The sequence below is a fragment of the Rhinoderma darwinii genome, chromosome 7 (genome assembly GCF_050947455.1).
Source record: "Rhinoderma darwinii isolate aRhiDar2 chromosome 7, aRhiDar2.hap1, whole genome shotgun sequence".
NCBI classification, from domain to species: Eukaryota; Metazoa; Chordata; class Amphibia; order Anura; family Rhinodermatidae; genus Rhinoderma; species Rhinoderma darwinii.
The window spans coordinates 45,143,129-45,157,240 of record NC_134693.1 but is presented as its reverse complement, the minus strand read 5'-3'; the positions used below and the strand labels follow the sequence as shown (position 1 = coordinate 45,157,240).

At 43.7% G+C, this 14,112-nt stretch overlaps 1 protein-coding gene and 1 long non-coding RNA gene across 2 annotated transcripts in view; one reads left to right on the top strand and one right to left on the bottom strand.

Annotated features, from left to right (window-relative positions):
* DNM3 (dynamin 3) overlaps positions 1-8,441 on the top strand; it is a 194,078-nt gene extending 185,637 nt beyond the window's left edge. The window contains exons 15-16 of the mRNA XM_075832025.1: positions 5,167-5,387; positions 7,459-8,441. Coding sequence (XP_075688140.1) covers positions 5,167-5,387; positions 7,459-7,546 — 309 coding nt within the window. The 3' untranslated portion in view covers positions 7,547-8,441. The remainder of the gene's footprint in view (positions 1-5,166; positions 5,388-7,458) is intronic.
* The window catches only part of LOC142657846 (uncharacterized), a 484,403-nt gene that overhangs the window by 291,699 nt on the left and 178,592 nt on the right, over positions 1-14,112 (bottom strand). The gene's annotated exons all lie outside the window — the stretch shown is intronic.

Sequence of the window (14,112 nt, the reverse complement as noted above, 5' to 3'; positions counted from 1 at the left end):
CATTTCTTTTTCTCCGGTCTTAAAACAGGAAAATTCATTCACAAATGTTTATAGTTAATGGTTAAGAAGATACGTTATGGGACAAATATAGACATTAGTATTACAGAATATATACACTTTTTGCAAATCTTTTTTTTATTACTCCGATGCATCTAAGGCCCTGTTCACATCACTTTATAGATTTCCATCAGAGGTATATGTTGGCACTACCAACATAAACCTCAGAAGGAAGGCTGGAGGTATCCAACTGTAAAGGTAGACCGTGGGATATGTCGCCTGAACCACGTGGCAAAGCACTACCTGAATCGCGGTGCCTGGGGAAGTTTCTGATGTCATTGCCCATATATGGACAGTGATAGAAAGAGCTTTTCAATGCCAGAGTCCCCAGCCAGAGCGTCCGAAGCCATCTGGCCGCGGGTCCATAGAAGCCCCTGACGTCACTATCCATATATGTACAGTGACATTAGGGCTTTAAGATGCAGGAATCCCCGGCCAGAGCGTCGGCAACACTCTGGCCAGGGATTCCTCCCCTGAAAAGAATCTGACGTCACTGTCCGTATATGGACAGTGAATTAAGAAGTTTTGCAATGCTGGATTCCCTGGCCAGAGCCTGGAATTCCATCCCTGGAGTCACTGCCCATATATGGACAGTGAAGTCAGGAACCTTCCAAGGGCCAAAGTCTGTGGCCAGAGCGCTTCTGATGCCGAGCTATCCTGACGTATATGCTAAACGTACAGCTAAAACATGATGTGAACTAGTTCTAAAATTACATTTAAATATGATTAAAAATATACTGCTGATTTGCCTATACAGCTACTATGCAGATGTATGTGTCTTAATGGTTCCATAAAACAAGTAATCTGTATATAACCTTAACCTGTAATGTTAAGTTCATATGGAACTCCTGTTTATATGCCTCTCTACTACTGTCTGCACTCAGATCAGTAGTGAGCGTGGCATCTAAGTAGTCTAAACAAAGGGAGGGGACTGTAAAGTGACAGCTTGGGGCCAGGGCCAATTCTAGCTTTTCTGCTGCCTGAGGCTAAAATTGAAATGGCGCCCCCAGATTTTAATTGACATCTCCCTGGCTGTTCTACATCACTAGCAGCCTCCTCCAACTCTGGCGAATGCGTCGTTGCCTTGTACTCCCCTGGCATGCGTGGTACATCGATGAAGCCGAGCAGAATACACCTCATTGCATGGTGAGTGCCCAAGTAGTACAAGGCAATGGCGCATCCGAGAAAGTTTGAGGAGGCTACTACTGATGTATAACAGCCAGGGGGATGTCAATCAAGCATGGAAAGGTGGGTTTGGAGGAGGACTATGTGAATTTCAGGATAGCGGAACCACCCCATGACCCTTTAATGAGTAATTAGCATATAGTGTGCGCCATTTTAAAAGTTGATTTTAAAGATTTTGCTGCATCTGAAAAAAACATACAAGGGAATCTTTGGAAATATTGTCAGGTCATGTATTACTGCATGGTGGTGGTTCAAGGGGTTAAAACTACCTGACAGGTTCCCATTAAATATACAATGAATTGAAAAAAATCCATCTGCTTTGCAATTTTGTTATTTTAAATATATCCTATATAATTACAGCTTCAGAACCAAGCTCATGCATATATACTGTACCAGAACCAAGCTCAATACATATATACAGCACCAGAAGAAAGCTCAGTACATAAATGCAGCATCAGAACCAAGCTCAGTAAATAAATTCAACACCAGGGCCAGGCTCAGTACATATATACAGCACCATAACAAAGCTCAGTGCATATATGCAGCACCAGAACAGAGCTCAATACATCAATACACCACCAGAACAAAGCTCAGTACATAAATACAGCACCAACAAAAATACAGCTCAATTTAGTGCAACCCCTGCCGTCTAGGTGTGTACGGCGCAAAATTACAGCTCCCAGCATGGCCCGAACAATGGTAAGGATATGCTGGGAGTTGTTGTTTCACCAAAAAAAACACATCACCCATCATCTAGCTGCAGATCATACATTGACTACACTACTGATTAGAGGCAGAATAATAATTTACATTAAGGGACTCACAGGTGATGTCTTCTCAGATTCTAGTTGTTCTTTTTCAATTTTCTTCTCCATCTGGTTCAGACCTCTATGATGACTTATCCCGGCCACAGCCCATTTCTGCAGTTTGCTGCTCAGATGTCTTCAGCTTCTCGCTTTTCAAATATTTCTGCACCTATAAACTACGCTCCTAAATATAATAGTGCCATACACTGCACCTCTAATTATAATAGCGCCATACACTGCGTCCTTCATTATAATAGCACAATACACTGTGTCCGATACACTGTGTCCTACACACACACACACACACACACACACACACACACACACACACACACACAGTGCCCCCTGTATATAGTGCCCCCCATAGAGCCCTCTATAGATAGTAAATAACATGTACTGTTTGAGTATATCATGATGTTACAATTTTAAGCCACAAAGTGTTTTAATCCCGTAACGGCTACTGAAATTTTGAATGAATATTGAATTGCTGTGCACCGGTGTGTTCCTGTTTTTTTTTACTACATAAACGTGCACTCTACACGTGCAACTAGTGTATACTGACCTGACGAAGGGACCAGTCCGGTCCAGAAATGCGCCGTCCTCTGAATTAAAGATCTCCTTGATCATACTTACCTGACTCCGTTCCTTATCCTCTTGAGCCTGGCGCAGATGCCCATGATTAGACTGCATCTTTTCCTGGCCTTCCTCTATATATATATATATATATATATATCTTGTCCCAGGTATTAAGGATTTAGCACAGAGGGACCGCAGTGGGTGGCAGCCGGCAATCTACACTCTTCCACCTCATATAGAGTCTCGGAGGAGCGCCGCCATTTCCTCACCTTTTTTGCTGCACAACTCATCTCTATAGATAGTACCCCCTTATAGAGCCCCCTGTAGACAACGCCCCACATAGAGCCCCCTGTAGAAAGTGCCTCACATATAGCCCCCTGTAGACAGTGCCCCACATATAGCCCCCTGTAGACAGTGCCCCACATATATAGTGCCCCCTATAGAGCCTCCTGTAGATACTGCCCACCATAGAGCCCCAAGTAGATAGTGCCCGCATAGAGCCCCTGTAGATAGTGATCCCCATAGAGCCCCTGTAGATAGTGCCTGCCATTGATAGTGGCCCCCATAAAGCCCCCTGTAGATAGTGCCCTACATAGATCCCCTGTAGATAGTGGCCCTCATAGACTTTCCTGTAGATAGTGCTGCCCTACATAGATCCCGCTGTAGATAGTGGCACCCATAGATCTCCCTGTAGATAGAAGCCCCTGTAGATAGTGCCCCACATACAGCCCCCTGTAGATAGTGCCCCACATATAGCCCCTGTAGATAGTGCCCCACATATAGCCCCCCTGTACATAGTGCCCCACATATAACCCCATGTAGATTGTACCCCACATATAGCCTCCCCTGTTGATAGTGTCTCTGTAGATAGTGCCCCTGTAGATAGAGCCCCCTGTAGTTAGAGCCCCCCTGTAGATAATGTCACTCATACTTTTAAGAGGAAAAAAAACCTTTGCATACTCACTGAGTCAAGAAGCTCATCTCGCCTCATGGATGGTGCGGCCCCGCCTGGGGCCCAGCATGTCTCCTATAACAGTCCTGTAAGAGTGCCTGTTAATAAATTGTAGTTAAAAAATAGAAGAAATCAAATCAGTAAGATTAGTAGAATAAACACAATTAGAAACAAATAGTTTTAATGAATAGAATGTCATATAACATTATAAAAACACATATATTAAGTATCCATGTAAAGATGATAGAAGGATCTTAGGGTGGTGCACGGCCCCTTGCAGGTGTCTTATGGGAAAGATCGAATGGATAGCAGGAAAGTTTACATAAACAAAACTTTACTAAGCCGATATCGCCCTCCATTGATTTTAATAGCAAGCAGAGGTGTTTTTTTTCTCGGCGACTTTTGGCCGCTCGTGGGAAAAAAAGTGGCATGTTCATTCTTGCCGCAGTCTCCGCCTCTGACCTCCTTTAAATCATTGGGAGGCAGAAAAAACACATTTGGCGTTAGTTTCTGAGTGTTCTTTGATGTGTCTTTGCCGGCAGTTCTTGCATTAGTTTCAACAGCCGCAGACAAAAAACGCTGCGAAAAACGCAGAAAAAGCGTTAAAACAACGCTGGCAGTTCAAAATCTGCCTACAAAGACTCTGTGCGTACTACCTTAATGATAAACACAGCTACAGCAGAATAAAAAACACTTCTCAATATGAGAGGCACAGTCTCTTACACATGGCGGTTCAGGCTGGTGAATGATAGCTGGCTGGCATACACTTGTTATAGACATAGAAAAGGACACTCATCCCTGATGTAAGGAATGATCTGTCAATTTCAGGCCCACTAGGCCGGAATTGGCTTGCTCACTGTCTACGGCAAGGTTCCTCCTCTTCCACCTGAACACCGCTTATCGGGAATACTGTCGTTTTATACAACACCCCACCCAGTTCTCTTCCTAGTTATTCTCTGTTCAATGCAGACAATAGAATAGCTTTTTTTTCCCTGCTTGTCAGGGAAGGAGCAGAGCTTCTGCAGTAGCATGGCAACATATCTGAGGAGACTCCTCATCTTGTTAGGATTGTAACGCTCTGCATCCTGACAGCTTAATTGAATCCTGCACATGCCCATTCAGCCATTATTGTTTTATTTTAGTATATTTTTATTGGTTTCTTAGGGAATGCATAATGTGGATGTCACACAGTATATATCTTCACTACTCTGCATCCTATGTTACTATCTGCAGAGAAAGTAAGAGGGGTAAGGAGACTGACTGTGCTCAGAGCCCGTCCCCAGCAGCACAGATTAGTAGCATAACCAAGGGGGACACAGAATTAAAAATAAACATGGGAAAGATTTTTTTATATGCTAGAAACAAATTAATTTAAAACCGCTATTTCTGGACTTTTGCTATAAAATGAATTATCTGTACCCCAATAAGGTGCCAAAAACAAATACAGCTTGTCCCACAAAATAAATTTCCCGCATACAGTGTCGTCAATAACAACAACAAAAAAAAAGTAATGACTGTCGTAATGTGGGGAGGTAAACATGTCTGAACACATTTTGTTCATTTACACGAGTGGTTATTTCACCCAAACAGGTAAGAAAATTCATACGTTCCGAGTTACTGGCTCAGCTGTGTTCATCAGAAGACCAAAACACTCTAATGGAGGAATCATTTGAGCAGGCCCAAAAGCAAGATGAAATACTAAAGGTGGACCATTCTGTATCCGAATCCCAGCAGATTATCAGTGAGAACAGCACATACACTGGTTTTCCACCATTATCACCTCCTGAAGAAAATTCCTGGATGCTTCACGGGTACAGAACATTATTTTTGCAGAATGCATTTAATTGAAATACAATATGAAAAGAAAGATGAAGGGTATAACTACAGCCAGTGACCTGTGTGTATATAAGACTTGTAGCTCAGTAGATTCACGAAATGTTTTCTTTCTCATGGAGTTGGGACCTCTCTTAGGCCTAAAGGTTCCTAATTCCAGTTTTTCCATAACACTTACGATGGGTATGATATATATAAATATGAAGAAATTTAGTGATGGTCACTATAGCGACCCATACTGTAATCATATTTTCACTAAGGGACAGTAGTTCCGCGGGGAGGCAGTGACTCACAGCATCATGAATGACTATGATGCTAGGGGTCCGGCTCCTTGAACTGTGTTTGATCCAGGAAATACGGTCAACATATTGTCCGTATCTCACGGACCAAACATGGCCGTGTGAAGAAGGCCTTAGAGATATGCTTTACAGCAGCCACATAGACCATAGGAACCTGTGAATGGGAGGGGATCCATTGACTTCTATAGTTTTCTAGGTATGATCAGTGACATGTGCAGAGTTCATTGTGCAGAGAGGGGTAGGAGGAGAGCTGTGACCATCACCTATTGACAATGGTGGATTATGTGTTTTATATATATATATATATATATATATATATATATATATATATATATATATATATATACGAGTTGCCTTTCATTGTACTCCAGCCTGTGATGATAATGAGATGACTGCTGAGAAGTGATCTTTACAGAACAGGAAGTGTCAGTCTATTGTGAGGCTCAGTGGCCAGGGTGAAAACTGCAAGATTTTAGGATTATTTCTTAATATACAGTAGATAATGACATAGAAAATGTAAGAAATATTAAAAATTCTTAAAGACTATGCTTAACATAAAAACATGGTTTAAACAATAGGTCATTTTCTGATGACACATTTCCTTTAAATTGAAGGAGGCTACGCTACAATAACACACACAGTTCAAAGACAGATGTGGCACAAAAAGCTCATTTTTTAATAATCCTAGACAACTCTTAAAGAGGTTATCCCAAGATCGAGCACTCCGCTATCTCCGTCAGTCCCATAGAATTTAAATGAAGCGGCAACACGCATGCTTGATCACTGCTCTATTTATTTCCTTCTCACAGTAGTCATGCAGTAAGGAGAAACGAGGGGCACAGGACCCCCATTCTAGTGATCGGTGGGGGTCCAAGCATTGGGGCCCCCAGTTATCTCAAATTAATCATCTACATTATGGTTCTTGGGACCTCACCTTTAAGTGACTTAACACTCGGCCTCCCCATGGTTATTCTTAATGACACCACTGAGTGCACCGTATTACCGTTGTCTAAAATTTGCCTTGTGTGTGTGTGTGTGTGTGTGTGTGTGTGTGTGTTGCATTTTAGTAGAGACTTGAACTCATTAGATTTTTCTTCTAGTTATTTTTCCATTGATTTATGCAGATACATATCAGACAATAATTGTAGTAATGTAAATGCATAATTGTAGCTATAGCTACCCATTAAATGGATTGTAGACAATTCCTTTTTGTTAGATTTGTCCCCCAAGAAATAAGCTGATCAGAAGGTGTCCTCCTGCAGGAACCCAAGTGACCACCCGTAATCTGTGTGGGAACCTGGCAGCAAATGTGAAATTTATCTGCAGCAACACCAATGGGGAAGTGTCATTGTAACTGCTCTTTGCTCCAGCTAATAGATGAGGGACCATGACAACTCAAAATGCCCTAATAGGGAAATAAAAATTCTACACCACACAACTTTGTCAATTCCTATGTATCTCAATTTAGATTTATCTTGGCAGTTGGGATTCTTTTTTACTCTCAAATAGCCCTGCAGATATATCTGCTGGTTGAGAATACATTCTTTGGTATGTTCTACTGGGCAAAGATGGTGTAAACATTGTAATGAATATGACCCTATGGTGGCATTTGATGGACATGACGTGTTCTTTACAACTGTTTTACACCAAGGTTCAGACAATTCCAGTTCTACCATTTTAATAGCTCATTTAAGTCTATGTCTACATAATAACGTTAATGCTTAAATACTCCTTTGCTTTTCATTCACAGTTCTCCATCTTCAAGTCCAACATCTCAGAAGAGGTTCAATCAGCATGCTCCAACAGGCCCACCATCTTCTTCACTGGAGTTGATTTGATTCTTCAAGATTAAATGGATTTCAAAGCAAAAAATATGCTGATAGTGTATCAGTCTAAATCAGTACAATGAAAATACGTATTTTTTTTATAGGACCCAAAAAAGTTGCTTTGTTTCCTGTAACAAAAAAATTCCCCCTAAAAAAAAAACGCATACACATGATTTGTACCAATGGTGGGTCCCCTAACGAATAAACATTTATCACCTGTCTTGTGGATGGATAATAAATGTACTTGGTGGGAAAACTACTTTAATAGAATAACTGTGCAATCCCACGCCTGATAGCATCTAACATTGACAGTGTTATGTGTACTTTTACAGTAAATGATCCCGTAAAAACTTTGGGTATACTTCTAATCGAAGGGTCCGGCCCAACATGTCGAGCTACATTATAGATAATGCTGCCTAAGAATCTCCTGATGCTATTTACTTAGACATTAGTGTGTGAGTCCCGGGTCCAGGAATTTTATTTCTAGGAACACCCATAGTATTACTCAACAGCAGGCGTTTTTACCATTATTACACCCTGATGAGAAAACAGTATGACTCTGTTAAAGCAATTGTTATTTTCAATAATGAAAATAAACCAATACACAAATATAAGTAAAAAATTTGTCAAAGGCTTTGTTCACCTCACGTTTCGTGAACACGTTTGGCATATGCGCCAATAAAGCTCCCAGTGCATATGCCGAACTTAGTCACTGGACCCCATTCACCAAACGGAGGCCAAATATGTGTCCTTTTGGCTTCCATTGTGATGGTAAGCCTCTGCATAACTTTTTTTTTACTGTAAAGGAAAGTGCAGTAAACTGTGCATTTTCTATACAGGAGGCAACTGCAATAAAAGTAAACATATATTATTTTTACGTTGTGCCCAATAGGTGATGTATACTACTGTTTGGCTGTACAGTGGTATGTGTCGGAGCCCAACGTCGGAGTTCTATGTTGGGGTATACCTCCTACGTATTGGTTTGACGTGATGTGAACACGCCAGTGCTAACGCACAAAAGCAGCCATAATGTAAGTCTCAGTGTAAATGACTTCTGATAAGATAATCCAAAGGGTTATTGGGAAGTCGGCTCTGAAATGTCACATTCCTTTCTCTCGTTATTGTGGTTTATCCCAGTAATTCTTCTCAAACCAAGCACTTAGAGCTGTAGTTCCTGTTGAAGTATTAAATGTCTCTCTCACACAAGAACATGTTCTTCTCGGGCGCTTCTGTCATTCCTCTGCACTTGCAAAATAGAGTTATTTCGCCCCCTTCCCACCCCCCTCACATTTCTCCCGCTGAGACCCTTTTCTGGAATGCTAGAACTAGGCCATGCTACCATATATCATTAAGTGGGAAATCATTTCCATCATAGTGAATGTAAAGAGTATTATCAGTTATTTGTTCAAAATTTTATCTTGTAGTGCAAAGGGTGAAAATCGCGGCGAAGATCTGCAGCTTATCAGCAACATAATAGGCATGCTGTGGTTTTTCCAAATCTGCAGTGGAAAAATCAAACACATGTGAAAAGGTTTACATCCACACTGAAAATCCTTTACAAAACCACCACATGTGAATGTGGCTCTAAAACACAATTTTTTTTTAAATTAGACTGTGGCCTCCTTTAAATTGACAATTATCACCTATCCAAAGTATAGGTGATATTTATCTGATCGCTGGGGCCCCACCGTTGAGACCCCCACCGATCGCGAGAACGGTAGTCCCGAACCCCTTGTTCCTTCTCAATGCTTGGCCGCAGTGAGGAGGACATTGAATGGAGTGGTCGTCGATCATGTTCACTGCCACTCCATTCAAAGTCTATAGGAGTGAGGGAAACAGATAAATACAGTGCAGTGAGGATGAACAGGGGTAGGTTCGGGACCCCAAGCGATTTGACAATTATCATCTATCCTGTAGGTAGGTGATAATTGCCGATTCTGGTACAACCCCTTTAATCCCTGTGGGTGGAGCGGAGTTTGCATACTTGGCTTTCAAGTTTCATGTGGGCCATGATATGAGCATTCCCATGTAGGACAGTAGACATATTTGCCACAATTGTATCTGTCTAGGCCAGGGGTCTCAAGCACGCGGCCCGCGGGCCGCATGCGGCCCCTGGGGCTGTCATCTGCGGCCCGCGGGACACAGAGCCGCTAGTATTGGCTCTGCTCCGAGACGCTGGAATTCCCTGACATCGCTGTCCACATATGAACAGCGATGTCTGGGGCTTCCCCAGAGCCGGAGTCCCGAGCAGAGCGCTGGTGTCGGCTCTGCTCCGCGACTCTGTGGAATTCCCTGACATCGCTGTCCACATATGAACAGCGATGTCTGGGGCTTCCCCAGAGCTGGATTCCCGAGCAGAGCGCTGTTGTCGGCTCTGCTCCGGGACTCTGTGCAATTCCCTGACATCGCTGCCCATATATGGACAGTGTGTCAGGGTCTTGCCCAGAGCGGAGCAGAGCGCTGGTGCCTGCTCTGCTCCTGGACTCTGTGGAATTCCCTGACATCGCTGTTCACATATGAACAGCGATGTCTGGGGCTTCCCCAGAGCCGGAGTCCCGAGCAGAGCGCTGGTGTCGGCTCTGCTCCGGGACTCTGTGAAATTCCCTGACATCGCTGCCCATATATGGACAGTGTGTCATGGTCTTTCCCAGAGCGGAGCAGAGCGCTGGTGTCGGCTCTGCTCCTGGACTCTGTGGAATTCCCTGACATCGCTGTCCACATATGAACAGCGATGTCTGGGGCTTCCCCAGAGCCGAAGTCCCGAGCAGAGCGCTGGTGTCGCCTCTGCTCCGGGACTCTGTGGAATTCCCTGACATCGCTGCCCATATATGGACAGTGTGTCAGGGTCTTGCCCAGAGCGGAGCAGAGCGCTGGTGTCGGCTCTGCTCCTGGACTCTGTGGAATTCCCTGACATCGCTGTCCACATATGAACAGCGATGTCTGGGGCTTCCCCAGAGCCGGAGTCCCGAGCAGAGCGCTGGTGTCGGCTCTGCTCCGGGACTCTGGAATTCCCTGACATCGCTACCCATATGTGGACAGTGTGTCAGGGTCTTCCCCATAGCGGAGTCCCGGGCAGAGCGCTAGTATAGGCTCTGCTCCGGGACGATGCGGAATTCCCTGACATATCTTCCCATATATGGACAGTGTGTCAGGGTCTTCCCCAGAGCGGAGTCCCGGGCAGAGCGCTATTATCGACTCTGCTCCGGGACTCTGGGGAAGCCTCTGACATCGCTGTCCATACATCGACAATGATGTCAGGGGCTTCCCCAGAGCAGGAGTCCCAGTGATGTCAGGAGCACAGCTGGAGTCCCAGGAAGAGCCTACTAGCGCTCTGCCTGGGACTCCAGCTCTGGGCAAGCCCCTGACATCACTGGGGCAGCCTCTACAGAGGGCACTGGGGCAGCCTCTACAGAGGGCACTGGGACAGCCTCTACAGAGGGCACTGGGGCAGCCTCTACAGAGGGCACTGGGGCAGCCTCTACAGAGGGCACTGGGGCAGCCTCTACAGAGGGCACTGTGGCAGCCTCTACAAAGGGCACTGTGGCAGCCTCTACAGAGGGCACTGTGGCGTTATCTACAAGTGGGTGTGTGACAGTATCTGAAGAGGACACTGGCATTATCTAGGGGTGTGTTGCATTATCTACAGAGGGCACACTGGCCTTATCTACAGAGGGCACTGTGGCCTTATCTACAGAGGGCACTGTGGCCTTATCTACAGAGGGCACTGTGGCCTTATCTACAGAGGGCACTGTGGCCTTATCTACAGAGGGCACTGTGGCCTTATCTACAGAGGGCACTGTGGCCTTATCTACAGAGGGCACTGTGGCCTTATCTAGGGGTGTGTTGCATTATCCACAGAGGGCACTGCGGCAGCATCCACAGAGGGCACTGCGGCAGCATCCACAGAGGGCACTGCGGCAGCATCCACAGAGGGCACTGCGGCAGCATCCACAGAGGGCACTGCGGCAGCATCCACAGAGGGCACTGCGGCAGCATCTAAAAAGGGGCTGCCCAATCTTGACATGTGTGCTAACTGAGCCGCCGGACTGCATTTAGCGACACTTAAACTGGAAAGCTGGATTGTTGAAATAAGCACTTGGAGAAATCTCTCAAATTTTAAACCTAGCGCTATTATTATAGTAATGTAGTATTATTATTCTAGTAATATAGTGTTCTAGTAGTTCAAATAACTAATTGATTAACAATAATTTTGTATTGTATCAAATATGAAAGTAATGCGGCCCGTCAACTTCCCATTTTTTCTATATGCGGCCCACTTACCCGGCCGAGTTTGAGACCCCTGGTCTAGGCAGTGCTCTGTGAGGTAAACAACCTGGACTCCAGGCTTAGGCTTCGTTCACATCTGCGTTGGGGTCCCGTTCTGACGTTCCGTCGGAGGTTTCCGTCAGAACGGGACCCTGAGCGGACACAAACTTACACCGACGGAAACCAAAGGTTTCCGTTTCCATCACCATTGATTTCAATGGTGACGGATCCGGTGCCTATGGTTTCTATTTATGTCTGTTGTGCACTGGACCCATCGTTTTGCCGGAAGCAATAACGTAGTAGACTACGTTATTGCTGCTCTATTGCTAAAACTACGGCAAAACGACGGGTCCGTTGCACATAAGAGACAAATGGAAACCACAGGCACCGGCTCCGTCACCATTGAAATCTATGATGATGGAAACGGAAACCCCTGGTTTCCGGTTGCGTCAGTTTATGTCTGCTCAGGGTCCCGTTCTGACGGAAACCTCCGACGGAACATCAGAACGGGACCCCAATGCAGATGTGAATGAAGCCTTTATATGTTTGATTAACATTGATACATTGTATAAAACTATCAGGACATGAGGCAGATTGACAAGACTTGATACAAATGTAGTAAAGTCTGAGTTGCACGAAGCATTAGGTCTATACAGGTTTGCATCTTCTGGATCTAATCAATAATGTACTCATTCATTGACAGCAAATGGAGATTTGGCAAATTGTGTGGAATTGAAAGACAAAGTATATTAGATGGTTGCAGACTGTGTTCCCTCTAATCTGTGCTCTCCGTAAAGGAAAGAGTTATAAAAACTTACTATTGAGGGACACAAGTTCATAAAAAAGCTCTAGTCCATTTAAAGGGATTTTGGGGACTCAAACATTAAAGGCCTATTCTTAAGATGCACAGATGAACAATGACGGCCCATTCATTCTGCTGAGCAGTGGGGACCCAGGGGTTCGGAAGTTTATTTATTAACAGCTCAATGATCAATCTAAAAAATAAAGTAAAATAATTACAACAGAAGTCACATAAGGTATTACATAAATAAAAAATTCTCTTAATTTGTGTGAGAGTGTTAGTGTAAATGAAAGCTCGGTAATAAAGTTGAGGTGTAACATACACAGTGCCACACTGAGTTAGAGCTCAAACATTGAGATTATCCTTCTGGACTATGTACATGGTCTGCGTGAGCCCCACCAAACAGGACAATGTGCCTTTGTATGAGCCCAACAGAAGCTTGGCAATAGGTTAACCAAGCAGAGCTTTTTCAAATCCCCACCTCCAACAACTGCAGAGAATTCCTTCGTTATTAGCTTTCTCCCCTTCCTTTTTCTCAATTACTAACAAAACACAGAGGGGAAAAAAAAATTCCCGAAGGTCAGAAAAGTCAGGCCTCCTGTTGGACTCGCACAATAACCCTTTGAGCATGAAAAGTCAATTATCATTGCTTTTCTGTTTATATTTTGTATTTCTGAAATGCCACTTCTTTAATATGCAGGATTCCTTACAGTAGAACACATATGAAGTTCGATAGAATTAGAAATACTTAAGAAATTTTTAATGACCTTTCCATGAACCGTGTGGCCAACAGTTACAATAGATATATTCAAGGTTAGAATGTGGCTAGACGGAGGGGACAATACTGTGGTACTGCTTGTTATAAATACGTTAATAAGCCAATACATTTACGTTTTTCACTGGCTTCATTAAACTTGAACTTTTTGAAAAAACAAACTAACCTTTATTGGTATCTTATTACTTATTTATATTACGTGTAAAATAATGGTAATCATACATTTGTTATATTGCATACAAAAATATATTTATTTTTTATATGCACTTATGGAAATCAGGGCTTTTGGCATTGAGCATGTTTGGAGAGGCAGAGCACGGTAACTTAGTGGTTAGCACTTTGACCAGCAGCACTGGGGTTCTTGCTTTCAACCCGACCAGCAGCAACATCTGTATGGAGTTATTATCTTCCTCCCGCATTCGTTTGGTCCTCCCACACTCCAAGGACATGCAGGTTAATTGGAAAAATATCTTGCGCAAAATGAAAAATAATGAAGTTCATAAATAAACTTCTTGATGTGTAATGGAGATATTCAATATTGAAAGTGACTGAAAGTTGCAGAAAATATTTACATCTTCAGGGGCGTTGCACTCAGACGTATTATGGCTCTGTTTGAAACAGAACCCTAATAGGGCAGCCATTTAGGTATATGGGCCTTACTGTACTTGTATATTCCTCCGATTTGGTATGGAGCCATATATAGTTTTTTCCTGTTGAATTCCGTATATATGAGGC